Source organism: Talpa europaea (genome assembly GCF_964194135.1).
Source record: "Talpa europaea genome assembly, chromosome: 11".
NCBI lineage: Eukaryota > Metazoa > Chordata > Mammalia > Eulipotyphla > Talpidae > Talpa > Talpa europaea.
The window spans coordinates 26,782,147-26,801,528 of NC_140078.1; the positions used below are offsets into that span (position 1 = coordinate 26,782,147).

Here is a 19,382-nt window from a genome sequence, read left to right on the forward strand (position 1 = left end):
TCCTCCAGGAAATGCAATTTCTGGACATTACAGTAATTGATGAAGAAAGCATGTCTATTGCTGAAAGAACTCTATTCTGATTTATGTGGCAAAATTTTTTAAAAATAAGCAAGTTACCAAAGATGTAAATATTGGAATTAGCCCAATATTATTTGATTTTCTGGCCCCATAGAGGCTGTAATAACAGTGTGTGTGTGTTTACATAATTAAGTACCAGTACTGTTATAAGAAACCCTAGATAAGCCTCACAAACTTTGGATACACCTACATTCCCCTTGTCAGAGTAATCACAATGTAATGAGTTAGGGTGGGTGAGACCCCAAAGTTCAGAGTCCTCACGAAATCAGGGAACTGAACTAAAATAAGCCTGAATGGATATGCTGCACTGACTGACGACCTTATTTGAGGAGGCGTCAATTTAACTTTAAACCCATGAGCTCATTTAGAGTAGGGGAGAGAAGGGGATGTCTCCTAATGCGGGGAACTGTTGCCATAGCATTTTCCTTCTCTATTACTGCCTACTCCTCCTTTCTCAAAGCAGCAACAATTTGTCTTCCACGGTTTTGTTTCAGGAAAGAGATGCATTTTCAGAAGGCAGACTCCAGTGATGTGATCACTACACCACCTAACTGTATCTGAGAGAGATATTGAATAAGTCTGAGGGTGTTATTAAGTTTCTCAGGACAGAATTATCTTTGCGGATGCTGTTGTAAAACAGGAAACGGACTCGGGGAGAATTTTAGCCCCCCTCCCCCAAATCCCATTGGTCCTCTGCACAAGCCAAATCACCAGAGCTCCTGCAACACAACGGATTCCTTTCAGCACCCTCATCTGTGGACAGCTCCCTCACCACGCGGTCCCTTCCTCTGCAGTGAGCCGACTCCAGTCTGCAACGGTTTGTGCGGCATCCGACACCTAGTCCAAGCCAGCGCTTGCAGAACACGCTCTCCTTCCCTCCTCCCTGTCGGTGCCCCCGCCCCTCGCTCACCCCGACTCACTCCAGCGGCGACTTTGAGGGATTCCCTCTCGGGTGGCCTCTGCAGCAGCACAGCTGGTCTCATTCGCTGCTCGGTGAGCATGGATCTCCGAAGAAGAGCCTTTTCCAGTGTGGACAGACTTCGAGTTCTCCTGATGCTGCTGCGTGAGTAGCGTTTTGGCATCCGCGAGGGCAGGGCACACTCTTTGCAGAGAATAGCCTCAGCATTGTAAAGTCAATAGCTTAAGGTCAAAATGTAACCTGTTTGTTTTGCGGGCTTTGTCTTTGCGGGGGATGGGAGGGAGTGGTGGGAAGGAGGTTGGCTGCGATCCGGGAGCTGTGGGTCTTCCCGCCAGTGCTAGGGAATTCCCCAAAGAACCGCACACCTGTATAGCGTATCCCAGACAGAATGCCCTATGGGCCTGCTTCATGGGGTCAGAGCATTGACAAGCAAGATTTGGTTTAAATACCTAAGACAAAAGTCAACCGGGTTACAAATCAAGAAGACTTTCAAATTAAATTTTTAATTTTTAATATAAATATACAGCAACGGAGTCGAATTTGTTGGCGCTGGGCTAGAGAAATGGCTCGCAGAGCGCACAGCAGTCGGCAAGGAACTTTGTCACCCCAAAATCTGCAGACCACGATCTCTCCACTCTTATGCCCCAGACGCGTGGGCTTGCTGAGCCCGGAACCGACAGAATTTTTTTTCCCCTCAGATACAATGGCTCGAATCATGGCAGAACAAGAAGTGGAAAATCTCTCAGGTCTTTCCACTAACCCTGAAAAAGATATATTTGTGGTGCGGGAAAACGGGACGACGTGTCTGATGGCAGAGTTTGCAGCCAAATTTATTGTTCCTTATGATGTGTGGGCCAGCAATTATGTCGATGTAAGGAACCTTTTCTCTCCCAGCTTGCTCCTAGGGCTCCAGGGGCGAAGGGCACCTCCCTCAATGCCCTGTGAAGACCTGGGTCGTCCACCTTCCCCCCTGCATCCCTGCAGGCTGCTCCTGAATGCTGCATGGGGGTTCCGGCTTGTAACACCTTCTGCTCGCTCTGCCTGCTTTGAAAGTAAACCCCCCTCTCTCTGCTTCCCTAACGGCGGGTCTGCACGTAGAGCATCTAACCGCATGTTCCGGGACCGGGAGCGCGCGCAAGCAAAGGAGGTCCAGGCGTGCAACGGGGAGTTTGGACACGCAGCCCTTTACAGCCCCCATCCGGGTTGGGCTGCTGAGGGGTACCGGGCGTCTGTGTTCCCAGCTGATCACGGAACAGGCTGATATCTCACTGACCCGGGGAGCTGAGGTGAAGGGCCACTGTGGCCACAACGAGTCGGAGCTGCAGGTGTTCTGGGTGGATCGCGCATACGCACTCAAAATGCTTTTTGTAAAGGTAACTGCAGTAGGGCCCTCAGAAGGAGGAGTAGAATCTGGGTGGGTGTGGGCGGAGGCAGCCCATCGGTGGTTTCCCCACCCAGAAGTCGTTGGGCTGTTGACACTTGCCTTCCTGCTCTGCAGGAGAGTCACAACACGTCCAAGGGACCTGAGGGGACCTGGAGGCTGAGCAAGGTCCAGTTTGTCTATGACTCCTCAGAGAAGACCCATTTTAAAGACGCAGTTACTGGTGAGTAGCAGTCAGTCTGGTTGGAGTGGGAGCCTGGGTAAGCACAGAAACAGTGGGAGTGCAGGCGCAGGCAGGACTCCCTCCAGAATTCCGCAGGGCTTTGGAAACCTATCCAGGCTTTGTGCTCCTAGGCCACTTTTGCCCTGGGCCTACTTTCTGGGTGGAGAAAGCGGAACACCTGTGAGTCCCTTAGTATCAGTTCTTGTAGATGTGCAAGGAAACATGAGTTCCAGGAGCAGCCTGTCACCCATGGCCTGATCCTGGATGAGACAGCTCTTGAGGGCCTATGTTTCCCTGACTGCTTCAGGACAGCCTCTTATGATTTGTCCTTAAAAGGGTCAGAGAAGGGCAAAACTGTATTTTTATTTTATTCTGCGTCTGTTATTTCTTCTCATGCGCCAAAATTCGGCAGTAGTAAGCTTTCCTTTTGGCCAGGACCTGATGGCTTTCATTATCTTTTTGCGCATGGCAACTGGACTCACACGCAATCCTCAGTCATCACTGCAGTCACCCCAGAGCGTATTCTGAACCATGTCCTAATTTAGTAGCTTTTCTTGCCCATCACTCCAACAACTCAACCAGATCCTCCAGCAACATCATGGCAAGAAGAACATCCATTTCCCAAATACCAATGTTCTTATCTGCAGGCACCTTGAAGCAGGGCAATTAAATTCATTTATTTATCTTGTAATTTGTCTGATTTATTCATAATGAGGCCTTGATCACAAGGCACCTGAATTGGGAAAAAATTTTTTTACTGAAAATACAAGAGTACATATCATCTCTCGCTTTACCCCTTATCATGGCAGTACCAAAGACATTTTCTCCTCTTGTTATGATTCACATTCAAGCATTTCTCCCAGTCAAATTAGATTCCCCCTCCCCCAACAAAAAAGGAAAAATGAGGGGAAAACAAACTTAAGCCAGAAAAAGGGGGAAGGGGCAGACCTCCAAAAAGAATATATGTGCACAGGTATCCACCCCAGAGCAATGCTTTTTGGGGGAAGGTATTTTTATTCTTTAAAAAAAATTTATTCTTTTGTAAAATATGAAAAATCAAGTCATTGTTCTGTGTCTTCAGAAACTCCATTTTAAGCTTTTTTTTTTTTTCACAGTACAAAGCATTGTGTTTTTAGGTATCATTCTCCTCTTCCAAAAAGAAATTCCAAATTTCATAAACACCTACTCATAAAAGAATGAATGTGTTTGTCTTCCATCACCACTTGAGTTCCAGAGTCTTCAAGGCAACATGGCAAGGAAACCTAGGGAGGTGGGGAGGGGGTCTGGGGCTGAGAGGCAACTATGTGACATAGGACTTAGAGGCAGGGAGGGTTCTACCAGTGAGCAGGGCCTAACCATTGCTTTGGGCCTTCCCTGCAGCTGGAAAGCACACCGCAAACTCCCACCGTCTCTCTGCCTTGGTTACCCCAGCTGGGAAGTCCTACGAGTGTCAAGCTCAGCAGACCATTTCACTGGCCTCCAGCGATCCACAGAAGACAGTCACCATGATCCTGTCCGCAGTCCACATTCAGCCCTTTGATATCATCTCTGATTTTGTCTTCAGTGAAGGTAGGTTGGGGGTGGGGGGTGGAAGTGGAGAGAGAGGCGGGCAGGGCAGGCTGACTTCTGGATGGATGTGGAAGTGGTCCCAGGCTGTCACTAATTGGGTTTTGTCTAGGTTGAAGTGACATTGCCTCCCTCTGTGATGTTTTTCCAAGATTAAAAGCAGTGAAATGGGAGTTGCATCAATATTCTTCAAGGGCTCTTTTTTTCTTCCTCTCTCCTTTCCCCTTCATACCCTTTTCTCTTCTCTCTCCCTCCCTCCTTCTCTCCCACCTTACTTTTTTATTTTTCCTTCCTCCTTTTTCTCCTCCCTTCCTTTATTTCTTCATGGTTCTCTTCCTTTGCCAAAGTAGGAACTCTAATAGGGAGAGAGATAAGAAAGTCAGCTTGGAAAAAAATAATTTTGATGCAAATTTCCAAAGGAAAAAAACAATAAAAAATCTCAGTTATGTAGAGAGATTTAATAGAAGAGCCTCTGATTTTCTGGCCTCAGTTTCTCCATGTTCTCTCAGTCACTTTCAGCTATAGATTCTATCCCCAAAAGTTACATATGTCAACCGAAGCTTTTGTGTGGCCAAATGCATTAGAGGTAGGTGTGTATGTGTGTGTGTGTGTGTGTGTTTGTGTGTGTGTGTGTGTGAGAGAGAGAGAGAGAGAGAGAGAGAGAGAGAGAGAGAGAGAGAGAAACAGAAAAAGACTCAGGAAGGCAGCCTCCATCCAGCACTCACCCTTGTGGGGAGGGACATCCAGAAAGCCCGCAGGAGGCCAGGATCCTTGATCTATTTCCTGCAGGGAGGAAGCTGAGGAAGCTGCAGGAAGTTCATTCTAGCCCCTGTAAGGAGAGCAAGCAGAATTCAACTGGGTGGGCTCAGGGCACCCACATTCTCTTGGTTTTCTATATTCCACCATGTTGGAGGGAGTTAGGAAAATTCACACTTCTGCAATTTCTCCAAGTCCAACAACAATTTTCACTGGGCAAGAGTGGGGCAAAAGAATTCCTCAATTCATTTGTTCTCTGCCTTGTCTGGAGAAAGTTGTGAAAGACTGTGTGATGTTCTGTTTATTTCATGTAGCTAAGAAATTAGGAGAGATTCCGATTGCTTTATGGCTGCCTTTTTTTCTCTGGGGAACCCAGGTGAATACAATTATTAGAATGTATACCATATTAGGGAATCCCTACCTGTGTCACTGACATCATTTCCCAGTGAACCTAGTTTTCAAAATGACTCCTCCACTCAAACTATACGAAATAGAATCTACCTCTCCTACCCCAAGGTTATTCTGATGATGATTGAGATTCCTAAGATAAACAGGTCTTTGAGAAAAGGCCTACTTATTATGTTCATCTTGCATTTTTAAAACTTAATACAGTGCTTGGCATATGGCAGATGTCCTGTTAATATTGGCTGAATTGATATTCTGAAGCTGTGTCCTCAATTAATTGAGACTTCCAAATGCTTAAGCACCAGGCAAATCAGAATTCAATATATTTAGGAAAGCAGTCCCATAATTACCTGTTCCCATGGAAGGATGCTATTGTATTTTAATTTATTTTCTACAAAATTGAAACTCAACTCTGTCAGGAACTTAGAAATTTCTGTAACGGAAATATAGTTAATGGATGTATTTATTATTTGTAATAGTATTTTTCTTAAACAGAAAATAGTAAAATATAAATAACTAAATGGAATTTGGCTTATGGTTGTTGATCAATAGGTATTCACTATGAAAATATTATCGGACTGTGCACAATTAGTTCCCAGAGTCCTAACTGTAGATACTTTAGAGTTTGCACAGGTATTTACAATAGTCTTTAATTGGTCTTTGTTTTTTGCTGATCAGATGTTCTTAGGTATCTTATTTCTTGGTAAAACCGGTGTTATAGTTGCTGTTTTTACTATTTCCTTAGCACAACTTCACCCTAACCCTGGGTTATTTCCAAATTGTTGCTTAGAGTCATTTATGGACTAAGAAATCAAATCTCATAAATTCTTAGAATTGGGTTAAAAAATATGAGTAATTACTGAATAAGGACCAGGGTTACTTTTTTAGAAATTAGTTAGGTTCACAACATGGACTTAGTGACCTCTTTTATTTGAAAAGCAGCATTTATACACTTCCAGGTCCTAGATGGAGCAATTGCTGGGTAGACAGAGCTTATAAGGGCGTATCCCTTCTTAAATGCATGTATGTTCAGCACAAGCAAATTGCACTTGTCTCACTCAGGCTTTTCTGGGTAATAATTAGAATGTTCTCTGCAGTATGGAGTCCTAGAGCTCAAGCCTTGAGGCTCCTGGGAGGGGACAAGCCTCATTCAGAATCACTCACTGGATCGAATTGCCTTTGTGAGTCTGGGAGTCTTTTGTTTCTGGCTCCTCCTATCTGTGCTTCTCAGCACCTGCCTCCCACTGTGTCTTATAAGACATCATTTTATTTGACTTGGTGGAATCCAAAACATCCATTTAGGTATGCTTTTCCAGGGCCAGCACTCAGCCTCTATTCCCCAGAATAGATCCTCAGGAGGCTCTGGGTGTGTTGCTGATACCTGGTTGGGTGTGATTTGAGCATGAGAACTTGGAGAAGGCAGGATCTGGTCAGATAATTGCATGCCCACTGCAGGGGTGTGTGTATGGGCTGGGTCCTGTGTGGGTGTATTTGGACCACGGCTGTGATCCAGCAGGATCCGCAGCATAAGGGAATCCAATGAAGAACCTATTCGCTGTGTAAAAGATGATACCAGCTGTCTGCAGTTTAGCGGCTGCCTACCTAATAGACTCTGAGAACAGCTAGGAAGTGTCCATGAAATGAATTAATGGACATTCACAGGGGCTCAGAGCAGCCCAAATGGGGGTTGATATCTTTATTATGCAAATCCCTGTGGTAATACACTGGACTGGACTACTGCACTACCCCCCAACACAAGTCTGTTACCCCAGCACATTTCTCTTATGCCAACACATCTCCAACTGTGGTGTATACGTGAATTTTCAGCTGCAGTGTGCACAACCATGATGTGTTAACATAGAGTCTGGTCCAGTAGATCTGGGGTTGAGGTTCAGAATCCTCCATTTCTAGTAAGCACCCTGGTGGGCGATGCCGCTGGTCCATGGTCTAGGGGCTTCCAGGGATTTAGAGCTGATCAAAGAAAACATATGATCATCAGACACCATAACATAGCACATGCTTTACTGGTTGGTGGTTGGCCAGGTTTGCATGAGAAGGGAAGTTTTTCACAGTCCACGGGGAGGCTTAGGTTGCTTCAGGACCACCAGATGGAGAGCAAGGGCCCTCCTGGTAAGAGGGGCTGGAGAGAGGTCTTACCTGAATACAGATATCATTGGAATCTCTCAGTCAGAAAGCACTGAGAGGCTGCAGTGGTTGAGGGAGAGGAGAGCGGTGCTTTTAACTACAAAGTGCTTTCTTATCAATGGGTAACTGCTATTGGTATACAAAGCAGGCAGGCACTAAATGGCTGAAATTATGCTCATTTGAACTATTTGAATCATTGGAGAGGTAAAAATTTGAGTTTAGAGCTAGCAGGCCTTTGAGCTAAAAGGTCCTAGCTGACAGTGGCAGAGAGTAGGGAAGTGAGGATGGAAGGCAAGAAAGACAGTACAGACCATTAATGAGCAGGTTACCATGGGGGGCACCTGGGGCTCGCACTGCTGGCATCTTTGGGGGGTAGGGAGACTAGAAGGCAACACAAATATCCCACCTAAGGGGTAGGGAAACTGGCATTTATTTGCCACCTCCATCCTGCTGCGGTGGGGGAGTGGGGCATTGAATCTCTGGAGTTTCCAACATGTCTTGTGGTCAGAACAAATCCACTGGACTATACGGGAAGGGTGAATGTTAAGGGCAGGAGGACAAGACACTGCCAGTGTCTGTTCCATCTAGGGTCTGGTCTGTTTGAACTTTCCCTCTCCTGGTGGAGCTTATAGTCTACTGGGAAAGAGTGTATATAACTCTCTCTTGTGCATGCCATGTCCCTGGAGTACAGTGGCATCAATCAATACTTGTTTTCTTGTTTTTAAAATCTTTTTTTTTTTTTTGTGAGTGCTTACATCTTGGTGAGACAATCTGCTTGATTCCAGCCAAAGAGCTCAAAAACCCATTCATTTCAATACAAAACACGTTTTGCTGATCTAATTAAAGTTCAAAGCCAACCCATAGAAAATTGTGGGGGGAAAAGGCAAACCCTTCCTTCTAGCACCCCCATCAGGCAGTGGAGAGAAACACAGTCAATAAAAGGCTTGTTCTCTCCCAACAGAAAAGTCTGTGGCTCTAGCAGAGCTTGAGAGAGTAGACAGCTTCCCTTTTGGCGGGTAGTACCCATCTCAAAGCTGTTCATTTGGGGGTGTAATGAAGAGCCCTGGCAGTTTGTTTTAGGAAATAAATACAACTTTAAAATGCTATAGTCATCAAACTAACCAAAGCAAAACAAAATAAAATAAAACACAGAAGTAGAAAACACATCTTGGTGTCAGTGAGGATTTGTGGGTTCTAGACGGGACCTTAATTGGCAACTGGCAGGTTGTCTGATGTGTCTTGATCTGATTCTTTCCAATGACTAAGCTGGTTGTTGCATTTTACTACCATTGGAAACCACCCTGGGTTTTTTTTTTTTTTTTTTTTTTTTTTTTTTTTTTTTTTTTATGCCTTCTAGAATCCTGAGTCCAGTCAGGGAAGAGGCATGAAGAACCCGAAGTTCTGTGTTGGTGGATAGGAAGTTAGGGGTCTCAGAGCATCCAGAACCAGATGCTTAGCTGCTGTAAGGCAAGGATGTGTTTCTCTCTTGCAAAGATGTAGGGTCCTCCTTGTTTTATAATCTGTGTTTTATATAATCAGTTTATTGCATGGCATTTTGAAGTCCAGAACTCTGGAGTCTATAAGTTTATGGATAGAATTCAGGATGCCTATAAATTTCCATGGGAAAAACTTGTATCTTTATTTGCTCTGATTACTAATTAATGCATTAACATTTCCTTCCATTATAAATTAAGCTAACAGCCCAGTAGTACTAGTAGTACCTGTGATTTTGTCACCAATAGAAATCAGAGATATTTTCATTTTACATTGCAAGGGCCGATCTTGAAACATACCATTTAATCTTCTCCCAGCTTTGCAATCCGTCACTATACCAGAGTACCAATAAAAAAAGAAGTACACATACACTACGTCCCAAATTATTTAAAAAGTATTTTTGCGAGCTAAATTTTATTAAAATTTGTTTCCTTTACAATCTTGTATATTTTATTTTTACACACTTATAAGCATTACTCTAAAAAGGGGTCCGTATTTTGTCATAGTGGCACAAAAAATATTACAACCTCTGCTTTAGTAGGTCATGACCAGCATGATTTTAAGTAAAGAGGATGGAATAAAGGAATAGTTATTAGACACACAAAGTAAGGATAGCTATTGCTTTGGTTTTAGTTATGTGTGTTTATACAAGTTTCGAGGAATGAACTCTGGGATTTTCCTTTAATTACCACTAATTGGAAAAAGGTGTGTGAGGATGGAAACTCGGTTTTTTTCACCATAATTTCCCATCATGATATTCTCTTCCTTCTTCCTTAGTGCATGGGATATATGAGTTTAGTCCCTATAACTATACCAAAGATATTATCCACTTAAGGATAATACTTATGATTGCTACCATTCTAGCACCAATTCAGATATTGCGGTGTTTTTCCCACACCACCAAACAATTCTCTGACACCAGCAGAAGGTCCCACCACTCAATTCAATTCTGACACTTTTTATCGGAGCTGATTAAAGACTCAGTCCTTACAAGACTGCCTGCCCTCTACCCCAACTTCAGGCTGTCTTTTGTGCTTCCCATCGGCCATCAATGTGTAGGTCTTACGTTCCCATGACTTTCTCCTTGGGTTTGATTAATTTGCTAGAGCAGCTCAGGGAAATATTTTACTTACAAGAGCACCCCTTTACTACAAAGGACATAATTCAGGAAAGGTTGGAAGGAAGAGCTACGTCGGGGAAAGGTGGGGAAAGGTGGAGCTTCCATACCCTCTCTTGCTGTGTGGCTCTCCTAATACCTCTGCGAATTCACAAACATGGCAGCTTCCTGAGCTCCATCTTTTGGGGCCTTTATGGAGTCTTCTTTACATGGGCATAATTGATTAAATCACTGGCCTTTAACAATTGAACTCAAATCCAGCCATCTCCTCCTTGGATATTAAGGACTGAATGTTCCAATCCTCTAGTCACGACCTGTGGTTCCCACCCTCAACCCCCTTGGTTCCCCAGGCAACCAGTCCTTAGGTAACCTAGGGGAATCCTAAAGTCACCTTGTTGACATAAAACCAGGCATGGTAAAAAGAGGTTTGTTATGAATAGCAAGGTAAGAGCACAAGGAAATCAAGTATATAAATCTTCAAGACCTGGGCCTCCCTGGTGGTGCAGGGGTTAAAGTCAGCACTATGAAGCTATCCGCAGCCACTGCAGCACAAATTCGATCCCTGGCCAGGGAGCTACCCACATGGAGCAGCAGACCTCTCCTGCCTCGCCCACTGCTCCCCTCAGCAGTGTATTTCAGCCTGTCTCTGGTGGTCCTCTTACCCCCTGCACCTCTGGCCTGCATTCCAGTTCTTGTAAGTATAAAAAAAATAAATAAAACAACAAAAAAACTGTTACCATTACTAAGGCAAGAGTGCACTGTAGTAAGGAAAACAAAGAAACTTTGTTGTTAAAATCCCTAACCCTGTAGGCTCCATTTCTTTTTTTTTACATCTTTTTTTTTTTTAAGATTTATTCATTTATTTATACAAGAACCAGGGTACAGGTCAGATGCACGGGAGGGAGAAGAGGATTCACCAGAGACAGAGCGGGGAGCAGAACAGGCAGAGTGACAAAATACACTGCTGAGGGGAGCAGCAGGCGAGACAGGAGAGGTCTGCCCCGCCATTTGGGACCCTTGCTGGCCGGCTGGGATCGAATGGGCACTGCAGAGGCTTCACAGCATGGTGCTCAACCGCCTTCGCCACCAGGGGAGGCCCTGTAGGCTCCATTTCTACTGATGGCTCTCTTCAGAGAAAAGCATGGGATGGCTTTGGAGCTCTAAAGTGTCTCTGGTCCCTGTACAAATATTTTCTTTTGCTGGGAAGTAGGTATATTTGTCACCAGCTAATTCTCAAGGGTGATGAACTCACCAGAATTGAATCAAATAGTGGAAATTTGCCTGCTAGTGCCTTTTCAGTCTTTGATTGTGGTAAGAGAAAAGCTCAATTTACTGTTAATATAATAGGTCCTTAACACTTCTTTAACATTTCCCAAAGTATCTTTTTAAAAACCTATTAAATATTTTTTTAATTAGAGGATTTATATGTATACATGCAAACACACACAGGCATATATATATATATATATGTTTACTAATTTTAAACAGTTTTATTCAGGTATAAATGAAAAACAATAGACTGCTCATATTGAAGTACTGATTTGATAAATATTAATTGAGGACTACACATGGGAAACCATCAATGAAGAAATGTCACCACATCATCACTCCCCAAAGTGTCCCTTTGTAATAAGTATCTGTCTCATCCAATTTTCAGAAATTGAACCATGACCATGTACAACCAGTAATACAGAGCTCCTCCTTCCCGCCCACCTTTGGGTGGGTGTAGCCTATGAATGCTAGTAGCTCAGGTCTGTCACTCACCTGATCCTGCCTGGAAACCTAGTTCAGGTGTGTTAAGCGCATCCCAGACTGGCTGTTGAGCTAGGCTGATTGAGTTCAGGTTGGAGTTTTCAGTTTTCCCTGGGCAATTATGCCTCAGTTTTCCTACGTGTAATATGGGCATAATAATAGTACAGTTAACCCTTGAACAATGCCAGGGTTAGTGGTCTTCGTAAACCTGGGGCTGAAGCCAAGGACTTTTACATGCGGCGCCCCCTGGAGGGGAGTGCTGGTGAGGATGAATGGACCCAGGCCAAATACTAACAAAGTATCAGTGGGGGTGGACACTCTGATAAGAAATACAAGGGCCTGCAGAAGCAACAGTCCCCCCACCCCCATTTAGCCTTTGGGATTTTAGCATTTTCAGATCTTCAGCAATTCTGGGGTCATCCCTTCCTGCCCCACCATGTCAATTTTGCAGAGGGCTCTCGCGGGCCTCTGAAGGATGCACAGAGGCTTCCAGCAGCCAACCTGAGGGAAGGAAAGTTCAGAGGCTTTGCAGATAGCCAAGCCACTGCAACTATTTCCAGTTTTGCTGTTGTTATAGCCTGGAAGGGAAGGACCCGGAGCTGGGTGCCTTGCTGAGCTGCGTTGAGTATTGGCTGTTTGTAGGGTCATTCAGCTGCTGCAGCTGCTGGTTTTTGTTTTTTTTTTTGTGGGACACTCGCCGGTGGCCGGCGAATGAACAGGCGCTGCAGAAGCTGCGGGCGACTCGCAGTCTAGGGCTCAACCGCTGCACCACCAGGGGAGGCCCTGCAGCTGCTTTAAGTGTTGATTGTCTGGAGCTGTGCTGGGGCATCTTGGCAGCTCAGGTGAGCATCTCCTGTTGCGCCTTCTGTTGTCTTGGCACACTGTGGGGAGACACTTTGGGAAGTGATGGTGTGGTGACTTTTCTTCATTGATGGCTTCCCATGTGTAGTCCTCAATTAATATTTATCAAATCAATACTTCAATATGTGCAGTCTGGCTGTCACGTAGTCCAGTCTGTCAGGGGTGGGAAGACTCCATCTTGGGATCCTTCATGTTTAGAACTGATACAGGGCAGCAAGGGGCACTAAAGCTGGCCAACGACAGTGCCCAAATAGTTTACCAGTTGCTATCTGAGCTCAAACAGGTTGCATATACACAGCTCAGCAAGGCACCCAGCTCTGGGTCCTTCCCTTCCAGGCTATAACAACAGCAAAGCTGCAAACAGTTCAGTGGCTCGGCTGTCTGCAAAGCCTCTGAACTTTTCTTCTCTCAGGTTGGCCGCTGGAAGCCTCTCTCCATGTCCTTCAGAGGCCCACAACAGCCTTCTGGAAGATCGACATGGTGGGGCAGGAATCGAAGAAATCTCAAAGGCTAAATCCAGGGGGCTGCTTCTGCAGTTCCTTGTATTTCTTTCTTTTTTTTTTTTTTTTTTTTAAAGATTTATTTATTTATTTATACAAGCACTGGGTGCAGTCAGAAGCGCGGGAGGGTGAGAGAATTCACCAGAGCCAGAGCGGGGAGCAGAGCAGGCAGAGGGACCGAAGTACACTGCTGAGGGGAGCAGCAGGCGGCAGGAGAGGTCTGTGCGCCATGCGGGACCCTCCTCTGGTGGCCGGGGAGCAGCCAGGGATCGAACCTGCGCCGCAGAGGCTGCGGGCAGCTTCGCAACCCAGCGCTAAACCGCTGCGCCACCAGGGAGGCCCAGTTCCTTGTATTTCTTATCAGTCTCCACACCCACTGATATTTCGTTGGCATTTCACCTGCCTCACCAGCACTCCCCTCCAGGGGCCGCCACATGTAACCATCTTTGGCTTCGGCCTCTAGTTACCCCTCTCCACTCCAAAACTGAAAATCCAAGTATAGTTTACAGTCGGCCCTCCATAAGTGCCAATTTCACTTCCTTAGAGTCAATCAATCAGGGCGTCCCCTGGTGGCGCAGCGGTTGAACGCTGGACTGTGAAGCTGCCCAGCTGCCCGCAGCCTCTGCAGCGCTGGTTCGATCCCCGGTTGCTGGTGAGGGTCCCACATGGCGCGCAGACCTCTCCTGCCGCCCGCTGCTCCCCTCAGCAGTGTATTTCGTCAGTCTGCATGTTCTGTTCCCCGCTATGGCTCTGGTGAATTCTCTCACCCTCCTACGCTTCTGACTGCACCCAGAGCGTGTATAAATAAATAAATAAATCTTAAAAAAAAAAATTAGAGTCAATCAATCAAAAACATGAAACTCAGGGGTAGAAAAAAATCCATGGACAGAAAAAAACGCACATACAAGTGTAACCTCAGAAGCCAAACCCATGTTGTTCAAGCATCAACTGTATTTACTTTATAGGGTCATTGTGGGGATTAAATAATTTGTATTTAGATATTTAGAACCAGGTATATTAAGTATACAGTTTTTAAAAATCTGTGTATCTGTCCACAATTTTCGGGATTCTTATGAGAGCAGAAAAATCCCTGGTTTCAAGCATCACTGCCCCACCCCACCCCTTCCTGTTGATCTCAGGTAAGGTGAGAGGAAAGACTGTGGCAGCAGGGATTCTGCAGGGGCCTGGCACCCAGTAGGCACTCAGTAAACATGTACTGGCTCATTTTGTCTTAAACACTTGGTTTTCATGAAGAAATAGATGCCCATCTATCTGTAGCTCTGGCCCGAAGCCCCCACAAGGAGCCAATGGCCTGAGCTAATGAACAATTTCATGACACCCTGGAAGTTCTCTTGTGGCCTGTTCCCCAGATGTAAGCACGTTACTGACTTCAATCACTAATTTTTTTTTAATGTATTTTTGAACTTTGTGTGTGGAATCATACATTATGTATTCTTTTGTATTTGACAGTTTTCACTAACTGTTACTGAGATTCATGCATTCCGTTTTGGGAACCATAGATCATTCCTTTTTATTACTCTTAGCATTCCGCTGTGTGAATATATCAGTTTATTTATTCCACTTTGATGGGCATTTTGTTGTTTCCAACTTCAGTTTGGAATAAAGTTCCTATGAACATTTATAAGTGCAAGTCTATATGTATCTACATATTTTCATTATTCTTGAGTAAATACCTAGGAATGGAATGTTGGGTTATAAAGTAGGCATATGTTTGTCCTTAAAAGATACTACTAAACAGTTTTGCCAAGCAGTTGTACCATTTTCCACAAACTGTGTAAGGTCCAATTGTTCCATATGTTTGTTAACACTTGGCATTTTCAGTCTTTTTGAAAGCTATTTGTGTGCTCTCCTCTATGCATATATTATACTTGAATAAAAAGTTAAGAAATCAAATCAACAATAAAAATGATGATTGGCTGTGTCTAATGCCAAAATTCTGAAAATTCAAACAAATCATCTGGAGGCTTTGTTGACATCTGTCAGGAATCTGATAACTGAGTGTTACCCTATTTAAATGAGCTATTTTTATTTTACATTATGCAGAAATATTAAGGAGTTGGACCTAGGGTTGGCTGGGGAAATAGTGTTTCTTAAAAAAAAAAGTCTCCTTAAAGGTTGTTTGGCAATCTTTTCATCTCCATTTAAAAAAGTTTTAGTGTTAATAAGACTTACAATTCAGAATATTTTTTTTTAGGAGCTCACTGCTTTTCTTCTTTTTGTTTCCCCCCCTCTCCCCCATTTCAGAGCATAAATGCCCAGTGGACGAACGGGAGCAGTTAGAGGAAACTTTGCCCCTGATTTTGGGGCTCATCTTGGGTCTCGTCATTGTGGTGACACTGGCGCTTTACCATGTCCACCTCAAAATGACAGCCAACCAGGTGCAGATCCCTAGGGACCGATCCCAATATAAGCACATGGGTTAGGGGCCATTAGGCAGGCAGCCCCAAGCCCTCTCCTGCAGCTGGATCAGGTAGAGACACTAAAGCACTTTTCCACCTCGTACACAGGTTACACCAACATAGCTACAATCCAACAGGCCTGGATTGAGTAAATATATCCAAGGCTTACTTGGCTTGCATCCATGCTTAAATCCAGGGATGGGGGATTCTTTTGGATTCACGCAATGAATAGCAGTGTTCTCTCCATGCTGGGGAGTGGAATGGAGGGGTCAGCCAGCTTTCAATGCTCACGATGGCTTGGCTTTGACCGTTGAAGGAGCCTCACACATAACTCGGAACGGTATCTAGTTCCTAAATTTAGGGATTAAAAACACACTTCTTTTGGGAAGACACCCCTTTAGGTTCCAAGGAATAGGGGGTGATTCATTCCCTTAAATACAGCTGACTTATCCTATACAGATGTCAATGCATACAAAATACAGCCTCATGCTCCCTACAGCAAGACCCTGAGAGTGGTCCATGCTTCTGGCTGGCATTCTGCATGTCTAGTGATTGTCTTGGGAATGTTTCACTGCTACCTGCACCCAGTGACTGCGGCGCCAGAACCTGTTTAATGTAACTATGCAGTTATTTGGACTTCCTAGTATGTCAGGTCCAAGTAAGGGGACCTGAAGAATCAATCATGTGAGTTTGTTTTTCAAAATGAATTAAACACAATACTGTCTACTGCTTGACTCCCTTTTTTTTTGAAACAAGAATACTCAACAAAAACGGTTTCTTGGGCTTCCAGAGGAGAGGGCAGTGGTGAAGGACATTTCATCTCTGCAAGAAAGGACAAGGAAGAAGAAGGGGAATGCGCGCTTTTCCTGGTGGAAAATAATGAATTTTCTTAAATATAAGTAGTTTTTAAAAAAGGGTGGACCTGGTGTCCAAAGGGTTAATCTCAGCACTATTACCACCATGGCCTGTGTTCAATCCCCAGCCAGGGAGCTGACCCACATGGTGCAGCAGACCTCTCCTGGCTTGCCCAGTGCCCCCCTCAGCAGTGTATTCCAGTAGATTCACTTGTTCTGCTCCTTACTCTGTCTCTGGTGAATTTTCTCACCCCCTGCACTTCTGGCTACACCCCAGTTCTTCTACACAAAAATAAATAAATCTTATCTTAAAAAAAATGGTATCCCTTAAGCGACTGGTCTAATATCACTCCTGATCCTTCTTGACCTTATGTTTGGCATTTCACTTTGGATTAAAAAGGTGGATTGAACTTGGTAACCTAAGTTGAGTTTCATTTGGAGTAAATTACAATTTACTGAGACCTTCTTAATAAATGTACACAGCTTGAATTTCACTCGCTGTCTACATCATTTTTCCAAAAAGATCTGAATAGGGGTAAGAGAAATATCCTTGGCTCTACTGTTAGAGTGGGGAACCCTCCCCCCAAACCACCCTCCATAGAGTCTCCACCATGTGAGAGGTAACTCATGAATTCATCCCCTTAGAACTTGAACTACTGTCTATGGCACATTCTTACAAGTTCTTTATCTCAGCAAATCTTGAAAGTATCAGCCAGTTGCTATTTTATTACCCATTTGTCTACTGTTTTGTGAATCTTAATATTTTCCCCTGCATGATTTCTTTTCAGCTTCTCCCTGATACCAGTGGTGATTAAACCTCCATTCCTCAAAAAGATTTCAAGTTGAACAGGATAAGGATATATGATTGGTGCCTGTTGATCTCCCTACTTGGTGGTTTGTTCCAGTCCTATCATCTGTGGTCTTCTCACCCCTTCACCTCAAACTCGAAAAGCCCTTTCCTTTATAGCATTATATATAATATGTATTAACATACAGTTTTAACCTCATGCTCTTTATTTGGAACCATCCAAGGACTTGAAGAGAAATGGACACTTAGATGTTTGCAGGTCTCTCTCTTTTTTTGGTCTATCTATCTATCTATCTATCTATCTATCTATCTATCTATCTATCTATCTATCTATCTATCTACACACACACACATATATATATTTGTTGTGTGTATATATTTATTTTTTTTGCATAGAAGAACTGGGTTGTAGGCCAGAGGTGTGGGGTGAGAGAATTCACCAGAGACAGAGTGGGGAGCAGAACAGGCAGATCTACTGAAATACACTGCTATGTGCCATGTGGTTCAGCTCCCTGGCCAGGAATGATGTGCCATGTGGTTCAGCTCCCTGGCCAGGAATCTAACTCAAGCTGTAGAGGTGATAGTGCTGAGATTTAACCTCTAGTCCACCACTGTAAATCTTTAGGAAATAAAAAAAGATTAGGCCTTTCCAAGTGATACTTCCAAAAATGCCTTGTGTGTGATTTTTTTTTTTAATTTCCACAAAACATTATCAGTTTTGGAACTGTGATTTATTCATTTGTCGAACAAACAGGTTTTGAGATTTTGCTGAAGTGCAGACTCTGTGCTGGGCATACAGTAGTAACCTTGGAGTTAGACAACGTGGAGTTTATAAGGGGAGGACTGGCAAGAAAACAAACAATACCCATATTCGAAAAATACAGAGCAACTCCCTTGTGCTTTACAAAATGTTACATGGCCATACTCCTCTGTATAAGCTAACTAAATCATTCTAGAAGCCAAATTTCTGAATTCTCAAAATTAAGAGATTTTTCCATTTGTGATATGCAGTGTGGACAACAAGCCTTATTACTACAACTTATTATTAATCACATCCTCTTTACTGGGCTGTCCTGAAATTAGGTCTCAAGCTGTCTAATTTCCTTGAACCTAGCTTTATTTCTCTCAGCCCTGTCTGTATTTTCATTATCAACTAAGCAAAATAAAGAGGCGTCTCCCAATCAGGGCAAGGCAGTGGTCTCTGGTGAAGGCAGGGTGGTCAGAGAAACGGAAGAAAACCCGGGCCTCACTCCTGGCTTCCTTTCATCTCCATTGCCATTGTCCTGCGTCGTGCACCTGCTCCTGTGCCAGGACCGAGCCAAGGGGCTGGCTCATCTATCTGCATTGCTTCCTAAGTGTGGCTACAGGAAAGGAAACAAACAGATTAACCACAGATGCTCAATTATTCCTTTAGCAGTCATTTTTCTTTTTTACTGAGGTTTGAAACACAAACGCCTCCCAGCACAAAGGCATGTTGAGTCTAATGGCTAGTCTGCCTGGAAAATCCAGGGTGGATGAACCATAAGCAGAATTCTTTGTGGAGGAGGGGATGGGGGAGTTTGATTTAAATTCTGAGTGTGGTTCTTTGCAGGGTTCCCTCATTCTCAGGAAATAAAGACCAGGGAAGTTGCCTGGTGGTGGTGTTGGGGGGGTGGGGGGCAGGGGCAGCCTGAGAAAAATCTCTGAATTATCACGACTCTCTTTTCGCCAATCGTCCAATTTTTTTGTTAACAAATATTTGGCAAGGCTGAACCAGCGTGAGAGACACCAGAGAGATGTGAATGGAGAAATGGGAGGAGAGATGGTAGGAATGACCTGCAGGGTCTGATGGAGGCCGAGTGCTGCATTCAGGGGTGGGAGGAAGTCTGAAATGGCACTGAGCACACACTCTTCCCTAGAACAAATACTCAAGTGACCTGAGCCATACAGAGGCAGCGTTAAATCAGTATTTCTCAAAGTGCATTGTGCAAGCAGCTTGCATCACAATCACCCCACGGGGCTGTTGAAAAAGATCAATCCTAGAGCAGCACCTCAGACTGACTGAGAATCTCTACGATCAAACCTGTGAATATAGAGTTTTACTATGCTCCCAGGTAAGTCTGA

The 19,382-nt window shown here is 44.3% G+C and overlaps 1 protein-coding gene across 2 annotated transcripts; it reads left to right on the forward strand.

Annotated features, from left to right (window-relative positions):
* Positions 1–940: 940 nt before the first annotated feature.
* Positions 941–15,641, forward strand: LAMP5 (lysosomal associated membrane protein family member 5; the record flags this gene model as incomplete). Of its 2 annotated transcripts, XM_084246484.1 has the most annotated exons (6): positions 941–1,141; positions 1,696–1,868; positions 2,239–2,370; positions 2,496–2,601; positions 3,982–4,170; positions 15,463–15,641. In XM_084246484.1, the coding sequence occupies exons 1-6, from the start codon at positions 1,078–1,080 to the stop codon at positions 15,639–15,641; spliced, it is 843 nt and encodes a 280-aa protein (XP_084102610.1). In that variant the 5' UTR covers positions 941–1,077. The 2 variants fall into 2 exon arrangements, with proteins under 2 accessions (XP_084102610.1, XP_084102611.1); XM_084246485.1 differs by lacking the exon at positions 2,239–2,370.
* Positions 15,642–19,382: the final 3,741 nt, after the last annotated feature.